We start from the raw sequence: 27,366 nt of genomic DNA, 5'->3' as shown, positions 1-27,366 counted from the left end.
GCAATACAGGGAGTAGGAGGGGTTGCAGTATTTCACTCTGAAACACTGAGTCAGCATAGGAATAAATCAGCTGACTAGCAGTGATTTTAATAATGTGCATTCAACACGTTGCTTTGTCTCTGTTGATCCTATAGACAATACTTGTCCTATTGAGGTGACATAGGATTTTTTGGTTTTTTGTCTTTGTTAAGCTACTTCACTCATATTTAGATAACTGACAAAGAACCTGAGGCCCATAAAAGTTGTCTGCAATATGGTAACAATAGTAATCTTGAACAAAGCAGCCACCATTATTGTGCGCTAGTTTGATACAGTGAAAAATACCTTCCCTTATGAAATTCAACGGATTCTAAATTTGTTGTAATTTGAATAAGATAACGTTGATATCACTGGAATCCTCCCTTCTGAAGGATCAACAGAGTTCTAGAAATTTCTGTAGAAAGCAATGTATCCAATGACAAACTATCATCTCAGTGATAGATGAGATTGTAAAGTTGGGTCACTTTACACTTAGAAATACTTATTCTCACACTGAAGATTTTGCAGAAGTGTGCTAATTTTTACTTTTTAATGAGTAAAAGATGTATAATTTTTACTTTTTTTTTTTTTACTATTTTTTTTTTCTTTTTTTTCTTTTTTCCTTTTTTCTTCTTCATTTTAATCAAACAGACAACTGTATCCTGGGCTGCATTAGAAAAGGCGTGGCCAGTGGAGAAAGGGAGGTAATTGTCCCCCTCTACTGAGCTCTCCATCTGGAGTACTGAGTTCAGGCCTGGGGCTGCCAGTACAGGAAGGACAGGAACTCTTGGAGGAAATCCAGAGGAGTACTAAGATGATCAGAACACTTCTCCTATTGAGGTTGAGGGAACTGGGCTTGTTTAGCTTTGGGAAGAGAAGGCTCCAGGGAGCCCTCATTGCGGTGATTCACTGGGACAGGTTGCCCAGGGAGGTTGTGGATGCCCCATCCCTGGAGGCATTCAAGGCTAGGCTGGATGTGGTTCTGGGCAGTCTGGTCTAGTGGCTGGTGACCCTGTACATAGCAAGGACATTGAAACTAGATGATCATTGAGGTTCTTTTCAACCCAGGACATTCTACAACTCTATGATTATAAAAGGTAGAAGCATTCAAGCCAGCAAATTTTTTCAAATGATTTGTTTTACTGATTGAAACAGTCCTTCATGGAAAATATATTCTGGTATGCAAATAAATGTAAATCTCAGATGTCATTAATATTGAGCCAGTGTAAATTTTCTGAAGATATTGCATTATTACACTGAAATCAATCAATGAGACTAGAAGGTATGTTTCAGCCTTACTTTTCTCTTTGCATCCACTTTCCTTTCTCTGATTATCAGTGGGCGGGTTTTTTGTGTTGTTGTCGTTGTTGTTCATTTGTTTCTTTTGGTGCTATTTAACAACAACAACTACAAAGTCATAATATTGCTTCTCTGGGAAAGAACATACTTGCTAATTCAGCCAAAGATTAACATAAAAATCAATATTACCATAAAGTGTGCATAAAGAAGAAAATAGAGTGATATGAAAAAATGTAGGAAAAAGGAAACACAGTGAAATTGCAGCAAATAGAATTAGAATGAGAATTGTAGAATCACAGAATCACCAAGGTTGGAAAAGACCTCTAAGATCATCCAGAAACAAATAAATTAGTGCTGGTCTTGGTCACCTTTCTTAAAAATAAAGTCATTTCTGAAGCATAGTGACTGAATATTTTTTTCCATTAAATATTTTAAATTGCGCCTCCTCCATTACTACTTATCCTGAAGGCAAAGCAGTTTTTCTTAAGGATCAAATCTAAGTATCTCAATGAATGCAGTACTACTTGTCTTTTCCTTCCTCTGGGAGTCAGCTCAGACACGAACTTACATTCAAATGTTTTCTGTTCTTGCAAATTTTAAAGCATACATTCTAAATAGCAGAGACTTGTGCTAGCTGAGACTAATAGTTAACCATGCCCTTTAATTCCCTTTGAAGCACTCACTAGCTCACTTACTAGAAACCTACTATGCTCAAGAGACATGTGTTACTGTGCTTGCTCACTTCATATTTAAGTGTTTCTGTTTCTGTCTGTCTCAAATGTTGGAGAATAGGTTTGTGCAGACTCAAGGCTTATTGATGCCAAGAGTTTACTTACAATTTACAACTGCTTAAAAGGACAGTTATCTGGATAGAGCAAATACTGTACTAACTTGATACTGCACATGTGTTTCAAAGATTCAAAATTCAGTTCCTCCACTGTATTGTGGTTTTGTGTTTGTTAGGGTTTTGTTTTTTTCTTGTTAAAGATCATGTAAATTTATATTGGGGTATAGATATGTATATCAGCATGTATATCATACCCCTGTAATTGTCACAGTTGAAAACATATAGATTGGCACACAAAATAATTTTAACACTTTCCTATTCTTGTTTAATTAATTTCTTATTAATCACTTTTATTTTTTAATTATTTATTTTTAAACTGAATATGACCAGTGCTAAGCAGTCTCAATTCTCATAGTTCTCTATGGCTGTACAAAGTCCTTATCACTCCAATAAATCTGCTCATAATCTCTTAGGAGTGAGTCTAATTCTGAATGTGCTTGTCAATTATAGCCTACACTGGAAATCAAACCCCTTAGTCCATTTCTTCTTCTCTGAGAATAAATATGGAAGCTGATCCATCCTTTCTGCACTCTAGATTGTTCTCTGATACCCTTGGGAAGTACTGATTGTAAAATTTTTAGAACTCATGTAGACTATGAAACCTTGTTTGCAACTGGCACTCTTGAGAGATACTTTAGAAGAAAGAAAATATCATTATTGTAACTGCATTTTCAATCCTCCTGCATTGGCATGTTTGCCCAGAGCAGAATATACTAGGAAGGCTGTTATTGTTAGATATGGAAGGTCAAATAAAACAAAGACTCTTGGCAATTTAGAAGACAGACTGATTTTAAACTCACTTATACCTTCCTACATCATCAGTATAGGTTAGGAGATGACCTTCTGTAGATGAGTTCTGCAGAGAAGGACCTGGTGGTCCTGGTGGAAAACAGGTTGGCCACGAGCAGCAGTGTACACAAGGGGCCAAGGAGGCCAGTGGTATCCAGGTGTGCATTAAAAAGAGAGTTGCCAGCAGGTCAAGGGAGGTGATCTTTCCTCTCTATTCTGCTCTGATGAGTCCACATTTAAAATACTGTGTCCAGTTATGAGCTCCCCAGTTGAAAAAAGACAGGGATCTTCTAGATGGAGTCCAGCAAAGGGCCACAAAGATGATAAAGGAGCTGGAGCATCTCCCAGATAAGAAAGGGCTGAGTAACCTGTGTCTGTTCAGCCTGGGATAAAGAAAACTGAGAAGGAATCAGATTAATGTTTAGAAATATCTCAAGGGAGGTGGAAGGTAAATGGATGAGGCCAGGCTCTTCTCAGTGTTGTGTAGAGATAGGACAAGAAGTAGTGACTTAAGACTTGAATGTAAGAAATTCCATACTAACGTGTGGAAAACCATCTTTTTGGTTATGTTGACAGAGCACTGGAATGGGTTCCCAGGAGAGGATGTGGAGGTGTTCAAGATGCCCACCTGTGCAATCTATTGTAGGGCACCTGTTTTAGCGGGGCAGCTGGACTCAGTGATCTCTTGTGGTCCCTTTCAGCCCCTGCAATTCTATAATCATAGCTTCTATGCACTAAGTCATCCTCTAATACAAGCTGTGCTGAACACCAGATTCCCTCTCTAAAACGATGACTGCATTCCATTTCAATCCAACGGAGCTTGGAGTACTGGTACACACTTCCCAGAGAAGTTATGGAGTCTTCTGGAAATATTCAGGGCTCATCTGGATGCTTTCTTGTAACCCACTTCAGGAAAACTGTTTAGCAGGTACTTGGACTAGGTGATCTCCAGAAGTATATTTCAACCCTTATGATTCTGTGATTGTGTGATATAAATGTAGAATCAGTAATAGATTTTTAATATTAATCTTAAATAGAGGTGTCGTAGACTGGATAGGAAAATGAATATTACTGGTCATCTTCAAAAGCCTACAGTAAGCTGAAGCTTAACTGTTTCTCAACTGGCCTGAATAGAATTAGCATGATACCCTTGTATGTAATGGGCAATGAATTAAAATATTACCTCCTGCTCTGAAAATATTAATCTCATGGTGTTAGTTGCTTGATATTACTAATTACAAATAACAAACAGATCTCACTATTATTTATTTATAATCTGACTTGTAAATTACAGTGTTGTACTCTATAACTTGTTTCTCACAAAAGTGAAAGATTGACAAATATTTGATATCACTGAAATATAGTTACTCATTTACACCAAAAGAGCTGTTCAGTAGAACTGCCTTTTTACTAAAATGGTGAAAATGTTGAATAAACTTTAACATGAAATAATACATGATTTTGCTAATGCAAGCACTTAACTTTGAATAGTTGATAGAACGTTTGAAAGTACACAAGTGACTTAGAAGTCTATATTCCAGGACAATGAGAAGCAATTAAATGATGATGTTTTTTGAACTTAATTCCTAGAAATCTTTTTGCTCTGATTGTCATTGTAGCATTTTTTAGCACCATTGACCGTAAACATGACTATCTGCATTGTTAAATGCCAGCACCTGTAGTAATAAGTTTCTATTGTGACTTTCCTTTCTCACCCATTTTTTAAGCCTGAAAGTGGTTGAATCTGCTACTTCCTTATTTCTATATATCAAAAAGTTTGGTGATTTGACTGTGAAATGTTACTAGAAATCCTTTTCCTATAGCATTATCATGAACTTTGAAATCAACAGTTCTAGTTCAGTTCTTATTTCACAGAGATAAATTCATAGGTGCCATTGAAATCATGTTGTTAGCAGTCAGCCTGTGGTTGCAGAGTAGGTTCTTTACAGAGTTTTACCTGAACCTGATCTTTGTCCATTTACATTGTGAAGGTATCCATTTTAGTGTTGCAGTTACTATATTGATGAGTATCATGACTGGCTATCCCTCAGAATCTGTTCTTCCATTACAAGTGCGGGATAAAGAAGATATGATAATGAAGTTGAAGGAGCGTAGTTTAAAAAGAGTACAATATCATTTTCATAACATAAATTGCATTCAAATGCTATGAGTCTTTATAAATATACATAATAATGTCAGGAATCAGAACAAATGCTTTAATTTTTCTGAAAATTACATCCACTATCGTTGACTTTACATTGCTTTTAAGTCTAAAGTTAGTGTCAAAATCAGAAGAATTAATTGATTTGCAAAGCAATGTCTTTATCCTATTTACCTGGCATCTGGACTTATTGGATAGATCAGTCATAAATGTCACATAGCATGCATACGGTGAATTGTATTAGACTGGTCTGAATTACTGCATGGCAGATCATTCTTCAGATGTGGAAGATATGTCTAGTAATATACGAACCATTATACCTCAGTATCCTGTGCTCACAAACTACATGTAATAGACTGAATGCATGCAGATTTTCTGGAGAGAACCCTATACTAGGGGAAATCACTTTTACCAGTCTGTGTCTATGCCTTGATTAATTAATTTGTAATGCAATATTAACATAATTTCTCTGTGAAGTGTTCTAAGCTTCTCAGGTAAAAACATACCATACCATTGAATAATTTGTAGAAAATATCTGGATTTGTTAATATTAAGTGCTTTTTATGCCAGTAAACTTGCATGTTAAATATTGCATAGTGTTTTCTGGTAATTCTCTAAAGATATTTATGTAAATCCAAAATACACAAAGTCCATAAGTTGTTATGGTAATAAAATAAACTTGGCAAGTCAGATATCTGCTTACTCTTTTCTTGCTATTTCTATTTTTATGCTTTTGGCATTTTTTTTGTCTGGGGAGCCCAGAAATGAAAAGAACACTTCATCTGTGGCCTCACCAGTGCTTTGTAGAGGGGGGGGGGATCATCTCCCCACTGTCAATATTCTTCCTAATGCAGCCCAGGATAGCAAGATACTTGAACTTAACACAAACCAAAACATGGAAACTTCTGTCTGAACACTAGGAAACACTTTCCCTGTGTGAGTGAATTAACATTGGCACAGGTCGCCCAAAAGTTGTGGAGTCTCCCTCCTTGGATATATTTAGAAGATTACTGGACATTGTCCTGGGCAACTTGGTGTACATGGGCAGGACTAGGTGACCTCTAAAGGTTTCTTCCAATGTCAGCCATTCTGTTATTCTATGATTCCTAACAGGCCTCAGATAGCAAGAACACATGCACACACAAAAAACACTAAAAAAAAAATTAGACATTCCATGTTTTTGCCTTTGATATTATACAACAAACTTCTGACAATTTATTCTCATCTTTCAAAAAGGAGAACGGGACCAGCTGGATTATGACCATTGTTCCCTCTAGTAGTGTCCTATCTGCTGACCCAAAAATCAATATATCAGTCACAAAAGCAAGGTTTCAGTTAAAAGAAAGAATATGGGAAGTACAAGAATGGTGTATGTGAGGAAAAAAAAAAAAAATTACATTTATTACATAAATGTTCCTTTATTTAAATATATTTATGCAATATGGGTTTGTACAGATTTATTCAATTTCCTGAAGGCTATATGTGTACATTTTAAATAAATCTGTGTGAAAAGTTATCTTCTGTAGGATTCAGTAGGGAGAGATTTCCCATTCAATAAAAACCTTAGTGCATTAGGTCTTTTTCAGATGGTGTGTGCAGGAATCACTGAAATGTAATAGTTCTGGTACCTGTTTGAGAATGGGGAGAAGAAAAAAATGAACTGAAAAAAATGGAATGAACTAAGAAGTTACTTATTTTTTATTTTTCTTTAAGATTAAAATTTGATTATGACAGGAAAAAAATGAATTAAAACACTTTTGGAAAATGTTTATGTTTTATAAAAATGCTTTGCTCAATTCAGCTTAACATACAGTTAAATTCTGAATGAGAAAGGTAAAATATTTTATTTTGAAAATGTCAAAGAGAAATGTTTTAAAGTCTAAAAATGCTTCCTTATTGTTTCACAAAAGTTGAATTAAATGTGTCTTGTATTACTTTACCCTGAAATCACATTTTAATCACATTTTTCACAAAAGTTGAATTAAATGTGTCTTGTATTACTTTACCCTGAAATCACATTTTAATCACATTTTAAGTATCATATCACTTGCAGGGAAAAGAATTCAGATCAGTTATAATGTATTTAGAAATAGCAGTATTATTGAAAAATACATTGTTGAAACATATATACTTTAAAATATTTTGTGGAAATAGAAATCTTCTGCAAGTGTTTTCATCTGTGTAGGGGAAATTTCAGACATTTGTATACCTAATAGAACTGCTCTTTTTGTTATTTAAAATAGGATGGAAAAGCAGAGGAACATGAAGAAAACCCCTTACATATTTTCTTGGGCTTCAACAAATGTAAACAAATAGGATTGTTTTTCAGCACCCTAAACCTTGTTTTGATTTAGATGTGATTTATCAGATATCTTTGTGTGTGTCTTAAAATATCGACTTTTGCCATGTTGTTACATGTTTATTGGGCATTTTAGGTGGAGAAATTAATCTCTAGTGCCAAAAAATGTTCTTCCTTGTTTCTTCTAGGACAGAAAGAGAGATAAGAGTAAATGTAGTAAATGTATTCTTGAAGTTTCTGTAATGTTGCCAGTTTTATTCTTCTCATTCTTCTCACCCACAAGTGTTTTGTTTGTTTCTTTTTTTGTTTTGTTTTGCTTGTGGTTTTTTTTTTTTTTTGTGTGTGTGTGTTTTGTTTGTTTTGTTTTGTTTGTTTTTTTCCTTTTTTTTTTCTTTCTTTTACTGCATTTACTTGCATACCCACTTTGAAAACGATCTTTTGCATTTGAGCATATTGCTGTGTTTCATATGCAACACTGAACAGATAAAGTCAATAGTATTTTGAATATTTTGCATATTTCTAATTGTATTGCTGGCCAGATACCTATGTCTATGTTTTGTTGCAATTTTTGAAAATAAATAAATAAATAAATAACAAACAAATAATAAATACAGAAGCCAGCAGTATCCTCTGTGTTTTAGATTCTTAGGTCTATTGCAGCCTCTAACTGGAATTTTGTTTATTCAGAATGCCATTACATTACATTTCTTGTCATGTCTGTTTCTAGAAGTTTCTTCCATAAACTTTCAATGTTAATTTGCAAACTCAGGGTAAATACAATATAAAAAGGTAGAAGGTTAATCATTGTCTTGAATTGACAAACTTGTTAAACACTGCCAAAGCAGTGTTTGAAGGCATGAAATCTAAAAATAAATAAGTAAATAAATAATCAGTCAATATAGTCCCGAATAAGTTATAGACTGAGTTATATACAGATCACAGTTTTGCCTCTGCTTTGATCCAATAACCTATAATCGCATGAAAGAATCCAAGAAAGCATAAGATAAAGATATCAGGATGAACTCAACTATATAAATAAACTTGAATAAATTTATATTTATTCAAGTCTCCTTTAAAGTAGTGTAGGCACTGGATTATTTTTTCACTTTAAAATTCTTGAAGTATTAGTTTGTTAATTTATTTATTTATTTATTTATTTTGGAAGGGAGTTCATCTCAAAATTTATTTCCCAACATATGTCCAGGTTTACTTTTTTCCTTGTGCTCAAGTCAAAAGACAAAAATCTTATTCTACCACTTATCTAGAAGAATTTGTGCAAATCTCAAGTGTACATGTTTGTTCTTTGAGAGGAACAGAAATCAAGCTTATAGTGCTAAATATTCTTGTTCAGATGACTAGTGGCAGCAAGAAAATTAACCAAATGGGAGAGCTACATTTAATTCTGGTCTTTACAACAGAGGGCTGCTGTTGGCAAGATTGTTACTTCTTTATTTTATGGAGCATTGACCAGATAGTGTTTTCACTAATACCAGCTGGCTTTATAAACTGCATGCTGCCTTATCCAATAAAGATCCCACTATCTGCAGTCATGACAATACTGTTGCCCATTACACGGTTTTAGTGGAACAAAGCAATACAGCTTAGTATAAATAGGAATGGAACAAATGTGTGAAGTCAAACAAGAGTACATCGATTTGTGTAAACTGGGAATCTGACCTCTCATTCATTCGCATCAGAAAATTAAAAATAAATACAAAAATCATGAAAGTTGCGAAGTTCAAAATGGAAATTGCACATACTCATCTATAATGCATTGTATGAATGCGGATGGAGGACACTTAAGCTTGAGAGCAGCCTTCTTCAACAAGTCTTTTTGAACTTGCTTAGGTGACTTCACACTTAAACATAGTTTGCAATGTAGATATGAAGAATGGTGGTAATTTAATACCAGATACATTATCCAGAAAGGCTATTTCTTCTGTGTTCAGAGAGGAAGTCTGTAGAATTGTACTTTCTCTAGTGTTTCATAAAAGTGATTATCTCCTAGGAGAATCCCAGTGCTGGCTAAGTGTGTGGTTTGTAAGAACGTGCAGGCCATTCTGACCAAGTGGGAAATGTCCATTTTGGATTTAATGGAGAATTTTGATATTTTTATAATTACTTTATGAATTATGTAATATTTTCATTATGTGATTTTGATTTTGTTCTAACTTATGATGTTGTAAAAACTGTGTCGTTTAATGAAAAAGAAAATCTGATTTTACTTATGTTTAGACTAAATAATTTGGTTACTCTTTTTCTGTAATCATCCAACCTAATTATCCAAAAGCCCAGATATTATTTTCCGCATGACTCTGTACAGTGAAAGAATAAACTTACACAAAGAAAGGTGGTAAGTCAAAATTGTAACATGCCTACATGTGAAACCACCTCATAGGAGAATGTTTATTTCAACTTTGCACCTTTTTGCAACATTTTAATATTAAAACTATCTAAACCTATTCTGGTACAACTTGTGGTCATTTCCTCAGGTCCTGTTTGTTGCCTGGGAGAAGAGGCCAAGCCCCTCTACATCACAGCCTCCCTTCAGGAAGTTGCAGATCACAATGAGGTCTCCCCTGAGTCTCCTCTTCTGCAGACAAATCAATCCCAGCTCCCTTAGCCAATCTTTATAAGACTTGTGCTCCAGACCCCTCACCAGTTTTGTTGCGTTTCTCTGGACACGTTCCAGGGCCTCAATCTCTTTCTTGTAGTGAGGGGCCCAAAACTGAACACACAATAGACATGCAGCCTCACCAGTGTTGAGTACATAGTGAACACAGCCAGGATACACAGCTATCATATCTCTGATTCAGAAAGAAAAATTTGAATGAGGAGTGAGATGTGATATTTGAGGAAAATACTGAACGTAAAAGGAAAAATGTATGTTTGTAGAAAGTATAGATACCTATCATATAAAATGCCTTGGGCTTAGTTAAATGGATATTAGTAGATTTGTGTTTCATTGTTATACAGAACAAATAAAATATGCGTCTGGTTCATGACAAGCTACTGAAACACGGATTAATTAAAATATTATCAATATGAAGGACGATAATGATTCAGTGTTCCTGTTTGTAGAGTTCTTATTTGATAGCCAAACCAAGCTCCCTTCATCGTAGATGAGCTTCTAATGTCGTAATATTATATTCAACTTCTGTCTGAAATTGCAATTATTACTATCTTTTGCTGAGCTTATAGGAAAAATGTGGGTTATTCTTGTGAGTGTGTTTCTCCTCATCTCCTCTCCTGTTGCAGTACTTGTCTCAGGTGTTTCAGTCTTGTCATTGAAAAATAATGCCTGTTTAATTTTGTTTCCTGTCAAGATTATATTAACGACAATGATAGAAAGTTTGAACAGTAGAAATATATGATTTGAATGGAAGAAAGAGTTATGTGGGTTGAATCTATTCATGCAGAATAGTAATTGTTCATTAATATTTTGTTTGTCTTTCAACAAACTTCCAGCAATTAAGAGTGAATAGAAAGAAAAGGATAATGACTCGTTTTATCAAAAGGGCTTAAAAAAACTCTTTGAACTTACATGATGAGTTGATTTAACTCTTCTGCTTTTTTTTTTTAAGATCTACCTTATACATGTCTTGGAGTTGCTGTGTTAATCTTGACATTGATTGACTCTGTGAAGCTAACAGGAATTATAAAATTATTTAGGTATGACTCATCACTGGTGTTTTCTGTTCTTTGGCCCAAATTCAAATACAAAAAAAAAAAATAAATAAAAAAAAATAAAAATTTAAAAATAAGAACTAAAATAAGAACTGTGGAGTCTCCATTCTCAAAGGTATTCAAAACCTGACTAGACAAGGCCCTGTGCAAAGTGTTGTAGCTGACTCCATTGAACTTGGGTACCTCTAATATTGCCTTTCAATGTAACCTGTTCTGTGCTTCTGTGAAAAATCTGAACTAGACAGCTCCTTGGTCAGCTTAAATCAAAGCCTAAAATATCATGTGTGCTTCAAAGAGGGAATTCACATGATTTGAGTGAAAAAAAAACAACAAAACCAACAAAACCAACCAACCAACCAACCAACCAACCAAACAAAAAATCACCCAAGAGCTTTAATTGCTGATCTTGCAGGGGTTTGGTTAATGCCCAAGATAATGCTGAGTGAAATAGTAGAACTGTTCAAAGTAAGAAAGCTTGATTTAGCTGAGTATTCAGCTTGCACTAATTTTTTATGCTTCTCAACTTATTAAGTTGATTTGTGGATCGTATTTTGTAGTTGTTTTGAAAAGTTTCCAAAATCCTGCGGCTGTTGAGTTGAAGGTGTTGCAGAAGAAAGAAGGTCTGATAGAAACTTGCAATTTTTTATCTAAATGCTAAGTGATGAAGACAGAATTGCCAATACTTATTACACTTGTTACATCTTGTTACACATTGGTGTGTCCGCTTTGTGTCCAGCACCAATTGTAAAAGGGCTTGCAGAGGAAGGCTTGGTGGTGGAAACACCTACTCACAGTTAACCATAAAAGGAACACTTCCATTCCATCATTGTAATTTGAAAGAGACAGGATTCATGTCTCATTCTGCTGTATGGATATACTGCTTTTCACCTAGTCTACCCGTGGTCTGTCCCATGGTCTGTGAAATTAGGGTTCTTCATGAATTCAAGGTGTAATATCATTTTATTTACTTACATAGAATTAGTCATTGCCAAACATAAGTACCGTATCTCAGGGAAAAAAAAAAAAAAAAAAAAAAAAGAAAGAAAAAAAAAAGAAGAAGAAGAAGAAGAAGAAAAAGTTAATATGGCATCATTGCAGTGATTAATAGAATCACAGAATCATAGAATGATAGAATAATCTGTGTTTAAAAGAACATCTAGTTTCAACCCCCTGCTATGTGTGGGTTCACCAGCCACTAGACCAGGCTGCCCAGAGCCACATTCAGCCTGGCCTTGAATGCCTCCAAGGATGGGGCATCCACTACATCCTAGGGAAGCCTGTTAGAGTGCATAACCACCCTCTGGGTGAAAACATTCCTCTTAATATCTAACATGAATCTCCCATGTCTTGGTTTTAAACCATTCCTCCTTTTCCTATCACTATCCACCCTCACAGTCACCCCTCCTGTTTATACTCTCCCTTCAAGTACTGGAAGGCCACAATGAGGTCTCCCTGGAGCCTTCTCTTCTCCAAGCTAAACAAGCCAAATTCCCTCAACTTTTCCTCATAGCAGAGGTGCTCCGGCCCTCTGATCATCTTAGTGGCCCTCCTCTGGACCTGCTCCAAGAGATCCTGTACTGGGAGCCCCAGGCCTGCACACAGTACTCCTGATGAGACCTCACAGTATCCGAATAGAGGGGTCTATCACCTCCCTCTCCTTTCTGGCCACCCATTTTTTAATGCAGCCCAGAACACAGTTGGTCTTCCAGGATGCAAGCACACACTGCTGGTTCATGACCAGCTTCTTGTACACCAGGATGCTGAAGTCCTTTTCCACAGGGCTACTCGCAAGGAGATCTTTACCCAGTTTGTATAAATACCTGTGATTGCCCTGACCCAAGTGCAGTACTCTGCACTTGGCCTTACTGAGACTCCCTAGGCATTATTCCTTACTGCTGGCAAGGGGAGAAGAGAATATCTGTTTCATGAAGTGCAGCTAAATCAATGAAGAAATGGTGATTAACCTTCGAGGTGTAATGCAAGGGTGCCTCTTTCCTCAGTGATTTGATCATCTCTATGCCAAGATGTAATTAGGAACAATTCTAAACTTTCAGAGGGACAAAATTAGCAGACCTCTTGTAGTCCTACTGTACAATGTTTGCTGTGAATCCAGTAAGGACTATCCTTAGTAAAGATTACTGTGGAACTAGTAAAGGCTAAGGATTGCTGTTTTGCTGGGAAAGACAGGCTTATTTGGGTAAAGGCAGTTCTATGTCGTTGATTCACAGTGCTGGCAGATGGAGCTATGTTCATGTTGTGCACTGAAAATAGATAAAGCTAAACATAACCCACATAATCCTCTCCTTTCCTTGCATGGGCATGTGCCTTACTTTGGAAATTTCTTGTGGCAGTTTTCCTGTGGAGTGTTACTGACATCATTTTATCAATGGAAAAACAAAATTATGAATGTAGGCTGTTACTTCTGGTTAAAGTGTCATTTATATTTTTGCTATTATGATGAATGTCTGTTGGAAATGTGAGTCCTGATATCCATCTTCCATCTCTTTATTTCATCTCATTAGTATACAGTTTTCTCAAAAGTTTTATGGACTGAGATCTTAATGATATAGAGGTTAGAACTGTAATATTTGTACTGGCAGTAGAAGTAGGATACAATTAATATGCATATCATTCGTCAAATGGTAAAGAGAGCAAAAATGTTTAACTCTCTGGCAATTTCTTCTAATTCCCATTTTAAGTTGCATCTCTGTTTCTTGTAATAAGTGTGGATGATGCAGAATGTTTGTGGCTCAGTGTGTCTTGGCTACAAGATGACCCCAGGCAAGTGATTATATTTGGAAAAGGAGGCTTTTACCTCCTTCATTCACATTTGTAGTAAATATGAACGGTAGTCTTTGCATCCTACCTTTGAATTCTTGAAAGTCCCCAGGGTCTCTAAGTGTCATACTCTCCAGTTATGTACAGTTAGAGCTGAAGGTGTGTTTCTCCTAGACATAACCCAAATAAGGGGCAGGATCTTTGTATTTTAAGGATAAGTTCCATTGAGTTTAGCTCAATGCTGTGCATTGGTCTTACTACTTCATTGATAATCTGTACCAAGAAGTCCTTTAAACAGTGATTGGTAAACTATTTCCTTTAGTTTACTAAGAGTCTGATAGTTATCCGTTTACCATATGGCTATATATACATACATCTGTAGGGCCTTCCAAATACATCCTTCAGTGTTTTCTCAGAGAAATTTGGTAACAGACAAACTAAGCAATCTGTGGGAAACTGTGAGAGCTGCCTCCTTAATTTGAATCTTTTCATAGTATCTCTAGCAGTTAATTTCTTATCTGAGATATACTGTGATATTCAGAATTAACCTATGGGATAAGGATTAAGTAAATCTAAAATGTGAGAAGTTTACAAAGTTTGTATTGTTGGTTTAGAATTTAGTGGTAACTGATGTGTAGCTACAGTGTTCAGAGTTTTATTACATGAAGTTTTGGTCAATCATAGTTTGCAGCCCATCTACTGAACAAGATAACGGTCATTAGGTTATTTATCAAGTGATAATATCATATCTTGAACTCTAGTCATGTGGACATTTAGGATTCATTTTAATATATATATTAGCTGTCATGGATTTTCAGTGATAGGAATCTTCTTAAAATGGAACTTCGCTAAACACTTTAGAAATAGATGATCTTTCGTGTGTTTACATCATGCTAAATTTATTTCAAATGTTTCTGTAATGTATATTTTATGAATGTGCTCACTAGTACATATTATGTATGTTTAATAATATGTTATAGTATACAATATGGGAGAGAACATACAAATAACTTTTGCTTGTATGAATAATTCCACAATTTATTTTACCATTCTTTTTCAAAGATAAGATATGTGTTTTATTCTAGAACTTGTTTAAAATAAAAATGCACTTTTCTGTCAAGAATAAGCATATGGATATTCCTTACATACCCAGCTATTTTAACTAAAGCAGATTTCTTCCAGCAAACATATGTATTTATTACCAATACATATTATTATATTAATACAAATACTGTACATATACCCATAACTATATATCACCCACAGAGCCTGAATCCCTGGCTTCACAGAAGTTAGAAGAACCAGCTTTCTCAGTAGAGAGACTGGCAAGTAGGAGAAGACTGTAGATTTGTGACTTCTTGTAGCACAAGACAGATAATTCATCCTTTGATTTTGGGATAAATGGGGTGAAAATTTTGCCTGATGAAGCATTAGAGATAGATGCCCTCTTGTGAAGGATCCCATTTGCTCATCTCACCTGATATGTGTGCCAGGTGCTCAGATGCAGAATGTCTTGAAGAAACTTCTGAGGCTTATTCATCCCTTTCACTATTTTCTGTCTCATGCATCTAAGCACCAGTGGCAGTTCCTGAGGAAATGCTGACTGTATCAAGGCTGGCTACATGTCTCCAGTAGGAGAAGAGGAAGAGCATGTGGGATTAAGTGGTGTCGCCTCAATTCTGACAGTGAAGATATTGGCAAGAACCAAATAGATCCCGTGGGTCAACAATTGGTTTTGTTGCAAAGGACTTTTGCTTTTAGATCCTTAAACTAGGAATGGCTTTGGAGGGAAAGTAAAACTCACAGTCAAGTAAGGAAGTGATGGGCAGGAATGGACAGCAAGGTATGCTGGGCTGTGGTTCCAGGAGACACTTTCATAATAATAAAACAGCATGAAAGCAGGGCTGCCTCAATCATGCATATGAGCACAATTGTATGCAGAGTGGGAAACAAGCAGGAGGGACTTAAGCTCTGTATGCAGTCACAGAACTACAACATAGTCGAAATTACTGGGCTGATAAGAAAATAGTCATATTGCAAAGAAACAACAGAACATCTCAACAGATATGAAAAATGAATGAATACAAATCTATAATGGTCTACATCTGCACAGTCCCATTGGAAACTGGTAGTGTCAGCTGTGTTTGCAGTTTTTATTAAGTCATCTGGCAACAGCCTCACACCCTCTATCTCTAGGCACTAAATTTTATGGAAGCTGTGAAACTGAACTCCTCCCCTCCTACCCATCTCCACCCTTTTGTTTGTTTGTTTGTTTGTTTTTGTTATAACTTTCTGATTTCAACTAGCATCTCAAACCCAAGGAAAAATGCTTATGGGTGTGCTGCTATGTTGCTAAAAGCAATATTGTTTACATGTGAGCATTTAAACACATCCCCACACCCTCTTATGCATACACATTCACACACTTTCAAGTACCTTTATGCATTTTGATATAAGCTCCATTCCAATTGTTACTGTTGAGTAAAAGAGAAGCTGAATATGATTTATATAAATAATTATAAAATAGTTTGCTTAGCTCATGCAACTGTTTGAAAGGAGGCTATTGAAAACTGCATGATGGTTCTGGTCTATAACACTGAAAGTCTCCAGACATTCTGTCCAATGGCCTTTTAAGAACTGTACTTACTGTTTGATTTAACTTAGACAAAATTGTTTAATAAGTAAATGTTTAAATATTAGTTTGTTTAAGTCATGTTTTGAGAATCAGTTGTTCATAGACTGAACATTTCAGTGACATTCAGAATCTTTTCTCTTGCAGCCATTTCGTAGAGTGACGTTTTCTGTTGTGAGTCAGCCTCAGGACCCACATCAAGGGTCATTGCAGAGTTGCTATGACAGCGGTCTGGAGGAGTCAGAAACACCAAGCAGTAAGAGTTCATCAGGGCCAAGACTGGGTGCCCTTCCACTCCCAGAGGACAACTACGAAAGGACTACGCCGGATGGCAGTGTTGGTGAGGCAGAGCATATGGAAAATGGTAGGGACAAACACAACATTCACACACATAATCTCACTAGCAAGTGATACTAAGTAGACTTTTGATAGATCAGTCCAATAAATAAATAAATATAATAAATAGTTAAAATTGTAATTATTTTATTTTAAAGATTGTTAAAATACAGATATACAAAATAATGGGACATAACACTACTAATAAACCCAGAATTTTCTTCTGTTTATATGATTTAAAAACTATACTGCGGAAGCAGTTAAAACATTTAAAAAATACCTGCAGAAACCTGGGGAGATGGTAATTGAATTAAATTATTTTCCATTTTAGATAAAAAAATTATATATCCTCTTTTTCTACTTTTTTTTTATTTTATTTTTATAGTGTTTTTTTTTTTTCTTTTTGTTGTTGTTGTTGTTTTTTGCTGTTCAAAAACTACTTAGGAAATTTCCCTGAATGTAATTTGTACAGTATCAACAAAAAGACAGTAGGATTTAAAACTTCACTCAAAAGAATTGTCTTTCCCCCAAAATCTTGTATAGCTTGTTTTCAAAATAACACTGTCAAGTCTGTTCTTCAGTATTTAGTTAAGAAGGATATTTCTTTCCTTTTCTTCATGCTTTAATTTGTAAAGTACTTTTAGATCATCTGATTTAATTCAGCGTCTATTTTTGTAGAAGGGGAAAATGTTGAAACCTTATTTACACTCTACTAAATTTTCATTAATTACAAAATAAGTGTAATTTAATTCTTAACTTCTGTTTTTCTTTCTGCCTAAAAAAATCTGGGCTTTAAAAAACAAAAAATCTTTTGAATTTGAAATATATAAACACTAATTCATTTACTGCATTTCTCTTATTGACCGTAATCTAAAATTTGGTGAAGTCAGATACTGACTGCACTGTATTTCAAACACATGCCCATAAACAATAAAATAAATTATTGTATTTCAAAGTATACAGATTTATTGCTAACCAGTGAAATAATGGGTTTGATAATCCAAATGGAGTTGTTGGATATATGAAATAGAGGTGGTGTATTCACTGATATAAACTGGATGAATGAGTTTGGCTAAACACATTTTAGTTTTACAGAGGCTAGAGCACTAATTGTTATTTGCTTTTATTCTTTCCTGAGATAGACGTGTTGACCCAATAAAAATATTTTGCTCTATGTGGTAAGATATTGACAAGTCTAGTAAAAATGACTGAATAATGTCTACAGCACTCTACATAATGAGTAATTAATAAAAAAGTAAGATGGTATTATCCAGTAAAACATAAGATTTAGTTTATATATAAGTGTGCGTTTATATATTCTATTTGGTTGTTTGTATGAATATATATCTTTGTATTTCCTTTTTACAGTTGAATGATAAGAAAGAAAGTGATTATTACTAGAGAAATATCTGAAAAAAGACTAACAGATGTTACATCTAAATTAGGATTATTATCTGAATGTTTGTTTTGCAATTAGGTTAGGTTTTGCAGTTAATAAAATGTAACTAAATAATTTGCTTATTCCCCTGGACATAAAGCAGTGCAGTTCATTGGTGGACATTTTGAGTTTAGAAAGCATGGAGTGTGTCTGAACCAAAAAACTGGATAGCCATAATTGAACATAATTTTTAATATACTCTATAGCCAATGAAAATAACCACACTTACTGAATTGTGATTGAAAATGGAATTGCTTGAGTGATGTGACAAGCTAAAACAAAGCAGTTTATTTAAGTTTTTTAGTTGATGTTGAAACTGACACTGCATTCTAACATTTGAAGTATTTAAATAATACTTTAATTTTTTGAAATATGAGAATTTATTTTTGCTGAGATTAATTTGATTAAGTTTTAAAAATAATATGGTATAAATAGAAATATGTAGATACATATAATATTAAATGAATAATCAACTGAAAACAAAATTATGATGAAGGAAGTTGTGTGGCAGGACTTGCATATAGTAGTCAAGGATTCATTCTCCTTGAATTGAGACCTTTGAAAGGTTGTTGACAGTGTGCTGATTGTTATGCTCCATTGGACTTCTGGATTTTTCTGTCACATATAAAAACTAGATTTCCGCAATGACATTTCAGCTGCCTCCATAAATTTCTTGCCATTAACTCATAAATAATGATCGAACAGGATAGAATGAATGTACTTCTGTTACTTCATATATGTAGTATCTGTCATTGGAGTGAGTGAGTGAGGATTTTCTGTGACTGGATTTTCAAGCCCACTTGTATTTTAACTATTTGAAGCACAATTGCATTGGTCAAATTCTTATAATATAATCTTCAACATTAATGGATAATACTGACAGAAATAGAATTGGAATCAAAATCTATCAAGTGCTCTTTCATTGCATTTAATTGAAATCTAGGAAAGATACAATGTTTAACTTGATTAAGTTCTAATAGGAGTTTATACTGGATTTTCATTCAGATTATCCATGGAAAAGGAACTTTGAAAGCTATCTTAGCTTTTAATTGTTAGGACTTCAGATATTTATCATTTCATTTCAGTTGGTATAAAAAAAAGTTATCATTATAACTAGCTGTTTTGGGTTTCATTTTAAAATTTGAAAAGATAATATTCAGCACAGTATGATAATCCCTCTGATATGTTTGATAGATTTTGGAACAAGATAAAATAACTAAAGAAAGCAAGGAGGTTGAGCTCACTACAGAATTAAACATGAAATTCAATTTTCTGTTTGCTGTTAAGATGCTTCTTTTTACTTTCTCAGGCAGGATGAAATGCTGTAATGAAACGACCAGTAGAGGGGTTAATTTTTTTAGGAATATGCTGTATATTGTCTACCAGCCTACATGACTGTCAGATATAGATTGATGTTTTGTTCTGATGATTAGCTGTGGTGTCAGATGCAGGAGGAAAATGATATATATATATATATATGTATGTATATATATATAAGAAAAGAATATGTTAGCAGATTGACTGTGAAAATTCAGAATGCAAAAATTGTGTTAATTAGTAAAATCTGCAGAACTATAACTTACTTCTGAGTTAATTTATCCCCTGCCCTTGGAGCTCTCCTTACAAGGAAATTCTACTCATATGTGTAGCCTTTTTCTCTTAATATGCTTTTAGGATGGCATTATCTTAATGTGAATTTAACAATTTTCTCAAGAACATTCTTATTACATTCATATTTATATTTCAAGAGAAAATACATTACCATGGTAAATGAATTTCTTTGTATTTTAGTCATGGTGTTCTTTTATGAGAATGCCTAATGTCCCATATCTCAAAAGAAGATAAAAAACTCCAACACACTAACAAAAACACTATGGCAGATCTCTGACTTTTTCATGATTCTAGCAGTTAATAGCATATACTTTAAAATGTGACTTTCTGAAAGATAATAATAAAAACAAATCCAAGTTATTACAAGCTGTAACCCCTCTTCATGGCCTGAATAATATTTTCAACAGTGAGTTCCTCTGATGGCTATCAAAATTGTTTTTATTTATTTGCTTTTTATACTTCTTTTCTCTCATTAAATCAATTTAGGGACTGCTCCTTTTAAACATTATAAGAAAATGGATGGAAATATTATTTTTTACTCTTTAAATACTGTGGATTTTTATGTTTCATATCTTATAACTTTTATCTGAATTATATATTCCAGGGCTTTTCAGGTTTTCACTATCATATACATGTAGATTTTTTCTTTCCATTAGATTCTGCTTTTTGTTCTAATGTAGGGATAGCTGGAGTTGAATATTCAGAATTTGTGGAGTGAACAATACAGGCTTTTATTATTAATTTTATTATTAAACACACATATTATGCCTAAGCAGAATTTTTCATTCTTCTGTTTTATGTCCAACTATATAGTTTTGCCAAATCTTTCTCATGTTTCTTGCAGCCTCCTTAGAAATATTTGATTATACTTCAGTTTTTAATATTTCTGTATTCTTGTTATTTATTTACACATGTAGTGGCCTTACGGGTTTCATCCTTTGTTCCATTTGGCTGGAGTATCTACAGTGTTGAAACTGTAGCAGATTTCACTCACATGCTCTTCCCTGGAGATTTCCATTCAGTCATAATTAGACAGTTTTCTACACCTTATATGTCTATCCATGCTAGCTCAGGTATTTCTGCATGCACATATCTTCAGTCTGAAGTGTAGCATTCTATGTGAGTTGCTTTTGCAGTATCAGATATGTAAAGGTGCTAGAACAGCAGTAATCTCTGTGAAAGAAATATATGATTTGAGATTTAGGCTGTAAGCACTGAAGTTCCAGTGTGTAGATAGGTAGTTCATGGTATGTGAGATAGTGACATGAAAATGTTAAAGAAGTTTTTATGATTAATAAATATACTTTATTTGCAAGAGCCATGTCTCACTTTTACTTGAAAGGCAGCATATTTGTTCTCTGGCTGAAACTGTTAGTAGTGTGAAAGAAAGAGCCTACTAGTTTACAAAATCCATTTCACTTTAAGGTTTTATGGTGATAATACAAATACAGGTTACTGTTCTTGAAGAATTAAACATCCTTGTTGTAATCCAGACATTAATTGACTAGTCTGCTTTTTGAGTCCTGTATAGAATTCTGTTCCCTTGAATTCAGGTCCTTAAGCTGAACATGAATAATTCTTTTTTGAAAACTGTTTTAAAACATTAATGAAGTAGCCCTTTTGAGGGGTTGAGTCAGTAAAAGCTTTCAATGCAGTAATTACATGCTAATCATTATTTTTATTTTTTTCTTTGTTATTTCTTACATCTGCTGTTTCTTAAATGTTACTCAGCCTGTATGAACGCAAAATATCAGAAAGTATTTCATAAAATATGTAATATATATACATAATAAATATTACCCTTGTTTCTGGTAAATCCTAAACTATAATTTGTCACAGAATGAACTCTGGATTCTGTAAATCTAGCAACATACATGGATAATCTTTTGGAACACTTATTTTCCTTGATTGATTATGTGTTGAGCCACTTTGTTTTGAGAATAAAGTATTTTGGTAAGTTCTGCAGAACTTAAGAGCAGAAAAGAAGGCAAACCAGTTTCTCAGGCAGAAGGCACTCTGTGCAGAGATGTTATGCTAGTGTAGTCTTATGTAAGAAAATGAATCTACTTGGGAAGAACTGACTGTTTTAGTCTTTTCTTTTCTTTTCTTTTCTTTTCTTTTCTTTTCTTTTCTTTTCTTTTCTTTTCTTTTCTTTTCTTTTCTTTTCTTTTCTTTTCTTTTCTTTTCTTTTCTTTTCTTTTCTTTTCTTTTCTTTTCTTTTCTTTTCTTTTCTTTTCTTTTCTTCCCTTCCCTTCCCTTTCCTTTCCTTTCCTTTCCTTTCCTTTCCTTTCCTTTCCTTTCCTTTCCTTTCCTTTCCTTTCCTTTCCTTTCCTTTCCTTTCCTTTCCTTTCCTTTCCTTTCCTTTCCTTTCCTTTCCTTTCCTTTCCTTTCCTTTCCTTTCCTTTCCTTTCCTTTCCTTTCCTTTCCTTTCCTTTCCTTTCCTTTCACCAAGTTCCTTTAAATGATCTTACCTCATATGCCAATAACTTTACTCATCAAAAGTGTATACTTCAATAACTAATATGCATAGCAATATTTCAAAATTCAAAATTGCCTGACATTCTCTAAGAGTTCCTGTGCATTCTGAAAAGTTGTATAAATATGCTTGCAAGGAAAATTAGGGAAATGCTTTAAATTTTCTTACAAATTGCAAGTTATTATATGTATTTTAGATATTTTTTAAATGTATTATTACGTTAATAGAATAGTGTAGAAGGTTAAACTATTAGGTCTTGGATTAAATGATATGTCACTAAGAGTTATTTTATCTTATGTAATATTCTATGTTTACATTGTACTTCCCGTGCATAATGCTAATCAAAGGACCAAATATAGGCCAACTGTGAGCAGAAAATCTGAATTAGCCAGAACAGTATATTATGTCCTCTCTCCTTACATTTTTATCTTCTGTGGCCATCCACAGAAATACCAACAAAATCAAAGAAGGAATGCATATCTCTGTGTTGGAATCCTCCCCCATACATTTATAGGAAAGCTAACCAAGAATTCTTTTTTTTTATTATTTTTTATTTTTCCTTTTTCTTTTTTTCTTTTTTTTTTTTTTTTAATTTTTGTTTCTCTGTCTCTCTCTCTCTTTCTCTCTTTCTCGTTCTTTCTTTCTTTTTCTTTTTCTTTCTTTTTTTTTTCCTGATGAATATCATTCTTTCTCATTCTATTCCAATGTTATTTGCTCTATCTCCCTTTATACTTCACAGTGAAGAACAGCATATGGCTCTCAAAAAAAAAAAAAAAAGAAAAAAAAAAAGAAAATTGCAAGATTTCTTCTTCTAATCCTGATTTCAGCACTCTAAAAAGAATATATGTACAGCAAGAAGTGCACTCTGCTCTTCAAAACAGTAGAGTTATTAGACACCTTGAACTGCTTTTTACTATAACTTAGCTTTCTTGTAATGTCTTTAAAAAATAAAGTCATATTCAATGATTTGAAAATGGAGAAAGGCTTTGCAGTCTTTAGCAAGTGTTCTGGCTGTTATATCTGTTAAGGAGAAGCAGTGAGGGAAGAGTTTATATTCATGCATGTGGGTGTGCATGAATGCATGTACACATCTTGGTGAGTCAGATCTTTCTGCAAATACTCATGAGATCTAGACAGTTGCACTTATATAACCTACTTCATCTATGAATTTCAAATCAGTCCACTGAGGGGCATGGGAAAGGACGTACTAAAATGAGAAATAGAGAACAAAATAATCAGAAAGTGAAGCAGGGTTTCCAGTGTCAGCTTGTGAATTGTTCAAGCAAGTAGAGCCAAAAACTTCCCAGCCCTCAAGGACACCATATTTCAGCCTGCAGTCAAGTTGATGAGAGACTTTCTATTGACTTAGTGGAGTTAGGCTTTTATCCAAGTCTTCCATGCCAACTACTAGGTTGGGTTGCCTCTCAATGATGCAGACAGCAGAACTTTTTGATACTGTTGGAGTCTTGAATGTGGATGGAAGAAAAAGTGTATTCAAAAATTTAGACTCAAAGAAGAAACATCTGGTTTATGAATGGAATATTTAGCAATCTTTGCATACATCATAGCCTCTTTCCTGGTAAAAATCAAATGCACATAGTGTACAGAAATTTATTTTTTCCTCAGTTCAGTGGAGCCCTTTCAGTGCGGAATATTTTGCCGCTTCTCTTATGACAGTTTCTTCAGTTTACTAGACATTAGATCCTTTTGTCCCTCCTAATCATCAAGTATAATGACAATCTGAGGGAAGTTCTTTGCAGAGGTATTTCTTCATTTTGTATTTATTCTAAATGCTCTTGACTGCTGGTTACCAACTACTATTCGTTGTTGTTTTTTGTTTGTTTGTTTGTTTGGTTTGGTTTTTTGTTGTTGTTTTTGTTTGTTTGTTTTTAATAATTAATCACATATTTTTTATTTATTGATGCTTTAAGAGTTAGGATAGTTTTTACTATTTATGAACTGAAAAAATCTAGAGAAAAATCCTGCAGTCCATTAAAAATAATAGTAATAATAAAATCAAGTATTAATTATTTTATTGCTGTCCAGAACAAAAATCTGACATTGTTTTCAAAATGTTTTAACTGGATTGAAGGGACAAGACTATATGTAATTGGCCACACAATTGAATTTAAATAAATCATAGCATTCACAAATTTTTGTGCTTAAAAATCTGCATTCAAATTCAAATCTCAATTGAATGGGTTTATTTATAAATTACATTATATGTTAATCGTTGTTATAGTGAGATTTAATTTCCAGTAATAGTGGAGAGCAAGTACACAGAATTGATAAGTGTAGCCCTGATTTATTGATAAATATTTGTATAGCAGTTTCTTAGGCTGTTTGCTTTGCATATCTAAGTTGCTTGTTACTCAGATCTCTCTTAGATTTTTAATTAAATTCTCTCTTAATTTTTCTTAAAGATTTGTGAAATGATAAAAAGTACAAAAATGTATAGAAACAAATTTTCCTTTTCTTTTAAAGTACAGAACAGTATGATGTGAGATTTGGAGTTGTGAAATTCCTATTTAACAGAAATTAATTGCTCTTCAAGAAAAATAACCTATATATATATATATAACTTTGGAATGGATTATTAAGTTCTTGTAATATTAATTGCAAACCTTTATTACTGTTAACTTGAAACATGCTGCTAGGAGTAAATGAACACTAATCACGTTTAAAAGATTTGCCTATTCTTATAGTACTTTTAAGAATTATGGAAAGGAAAACATATATCTCAGTAAGTAATAATTAAAAATGTATACCGAGTTAGATGATTCAAAACTATTTATTTATGTGATACAAAACAACTGAAATTAAGGTACATATGTGAATTTCTCTATGGATGACAGAAAAAGTAAAATGTAAAGGGAGTAACAGAGGAACTGTGTTTATGGAGTTAATTTATTTTGCTAGTTCTTTGGTTGCTCTTGCAGCTAAACATACTGGCTTTCCCAACTTGCTTGTCTTAACTTGTTTTTTTACTATATCTAAGGAACAAATCAACCCTAAAGAGCCCTCAGGGGGCACTTGTTCTTTTACTAAGCAATCTGTATTATTTCATCAACAAGGAAAGGAAAATCAAAGTGCATCATATCTAAAATCACATGTAAATGAGCCACTGGACGAGCTTGTACCAAAGTGTTTTCTTTTCCTATGGGTTTATGGCTGACTTATTTTCTTGACTGGTGGATTTTATTTATTTATTTATTTATTTTTGTATAAGACAGATTTGTCTTATAAAGACCAGTAGCGGTGAAGACCAGTAGAGGAAACCTTGGAAAAAGGCTTTTAAAATTTAAACTTTTGTCCTGCAGTCACACTACCTTTAAAGTATTCCAAATGTACTGTATGTTAATTGTTATATTATGTGGGGGCTTTTTACTCCCAGTTAACTCATATTGCTTTTGAAATAGCAAGTGGCCCCTTTTGGGGCAGCGCAGTGTCATTTACATTATCAAGAGATGCTGAATTAACATTTCAGTGGAATTTGACTTTGCAAGCTTTTACTACAAATGGAAGGCAAAGATATCTGATGTAATTTCACATTCCACTGCTGTTAGCTTCTAGCGGTCTTATTTCTTTACATGGTGAATAGAAACAATTTTGTTTTAACAGAATATTTGAAAAATAAACTTAAGTGTATATCATATACTCTTTTATTAGTATTTTTCAATGTTTTTTTGTTTTTTGTTTTTTGTTTTTTTTTTTTTTACCAGTTACAATCATTTTCTGCTGCTGAATCACACAATTTGTGCTAGCATAATTTTATATTTTGTCTATTGCAATACTAATACAGGGATTACTGTGATATGCCAGTAGGCATGGGTATGTTTGTTTCTCATAAATAGCCATAAACATATGAGAGAGTAATAAAATAAAATAACATCTTTTTTTTTTTTCTTTTTTTCTTTTTTTCTTTTTTTTTTTTTTTTTTTCCCCATGATGAGGAGTAGAAAGCAGGAGAAAGAGGTGCAACCATGAGTGACATTACATGAGCTGATTTTTAAAATGCAAGGTATTTACATTGTTTTTCAGGATGTCTGACTCAATGCCCCATAACTTGGTTATATTCAATGCCATTTTATTACTGCATTAAAATTTGTTTAAAAAAAAAAAATCACAATCAAATGTTCTTGTGCTTACTGAAAATCTATAATAGCATGATGATGGAAAGATCATTATGCCTTGTGAAGTGTACAAGGAAATATTTAAACTATCCCAAAGCACTGGAAAGAAGCACTGATCGATCCATCTGACTGGTTCCAAGGAGCCTGCATAGTGTGACTTGCAAATGTTACAAACTCTGCTGGGTCCTCTTTCTAACACGTTGGTGTACAGAAGTACAGTGGACTGGCAGAGGAAAAGATAAAACATGAGCTTTGGTTCTACTCTTAGAATAACTCTCGCCAGCACTGAGATTTAAGCAATTACCATAGGCCCAAGTAAATCCGAAAACAAAAGAATAAGCACCCCCCCCCCCCTCCCCATTCCCCTCCAGCATTTAACAGTTTTGACATTGTCTGTTATACCTGTTATTTCAAAAAGGAGAGACAAATAATCTATTCAAGCCATAGTTGTAGCCTATGTAGATAATAAAAAAGTTGGAGGAGAAATCAAATTTTAATCTGTACAAAACGTATATTTTGATCTGAGAGGCTCAACAGTGTTCAAAGGGGATGAGAAAGATTGATTCTTTCCCTACCCCATTTCTACCATATGGTCATATCTGCAGAATTAAACTTTAGGAAATGGCAGTGGCGTGAGGAGCTGGCTCATGGACAGACAGACCCTTAGGAACCAAAGTAAGCTGAGAGTCAAAGGGGAATACATGCTTAATTTTGAAAAGGACAATACAGAGGACAGGCTCTACCCTGCCACAGTGCGCTGCTTCTAACAAAGGTTGTTCCTAAGGGGCATGGCTCACTTGCTAGGAGCGCAGCTATGGAAACTTGAGACACAGTCAGATTTGATCTAAATAGTAATGGGAGA

At 34.0% G+C, this 27,366-nt stretch overlaps 1 protein-coding gene across 8 annotated transcripts in view; it reads left to right on the top strand.

Annotated features, from left to right (window-relative positions):
* Window positions 1-27,366, top strand: part of PCDH7 (protocadherin 7) — a 255,648-nt gene that overhangs the window by 107,890 nt on the left and 120,392 nt on the right. For 5 of the 8 annotated variants that reach the window (XM_085545598.1, XM_085545599.1, XM_085545596.1 and 2 more), the window contains one exon: window positions 16,658-16,874. The exons of 1 other annotated variant lie outside the window; for it this stretch is intronic. In XM_085545598.1, the coding sequence (XP_085401724.1) occupies window positions 16,658-16,874 (217 nt within the window). The remainder of the gene's footprint in view (window positions 1-16,657; window positions 16,875-27,366) is intronic. 2 more of the 8 variants (XM_015862678.3, XM_015862677.3) reach the window with 2 other exon arrangements.

This window comes from Coturnix japonica, chromosome 4 (assembly GCF_054131305.1).
Source record: "Coturnix japonica strain WE chromosome 4, WE-NBRP24, whole genome shotgun sequence".
Taxonomy (NCBI): Eukaryota; Metazoa; Chordata; class Aves; order Galliformes; family Phasianidae; genus Coturnix; species Coturnix japonica.
Note: the sequence above shows the minus strand (reverse complement) of the source record. Positions and strands in the feature narration are given on the sequence as shown.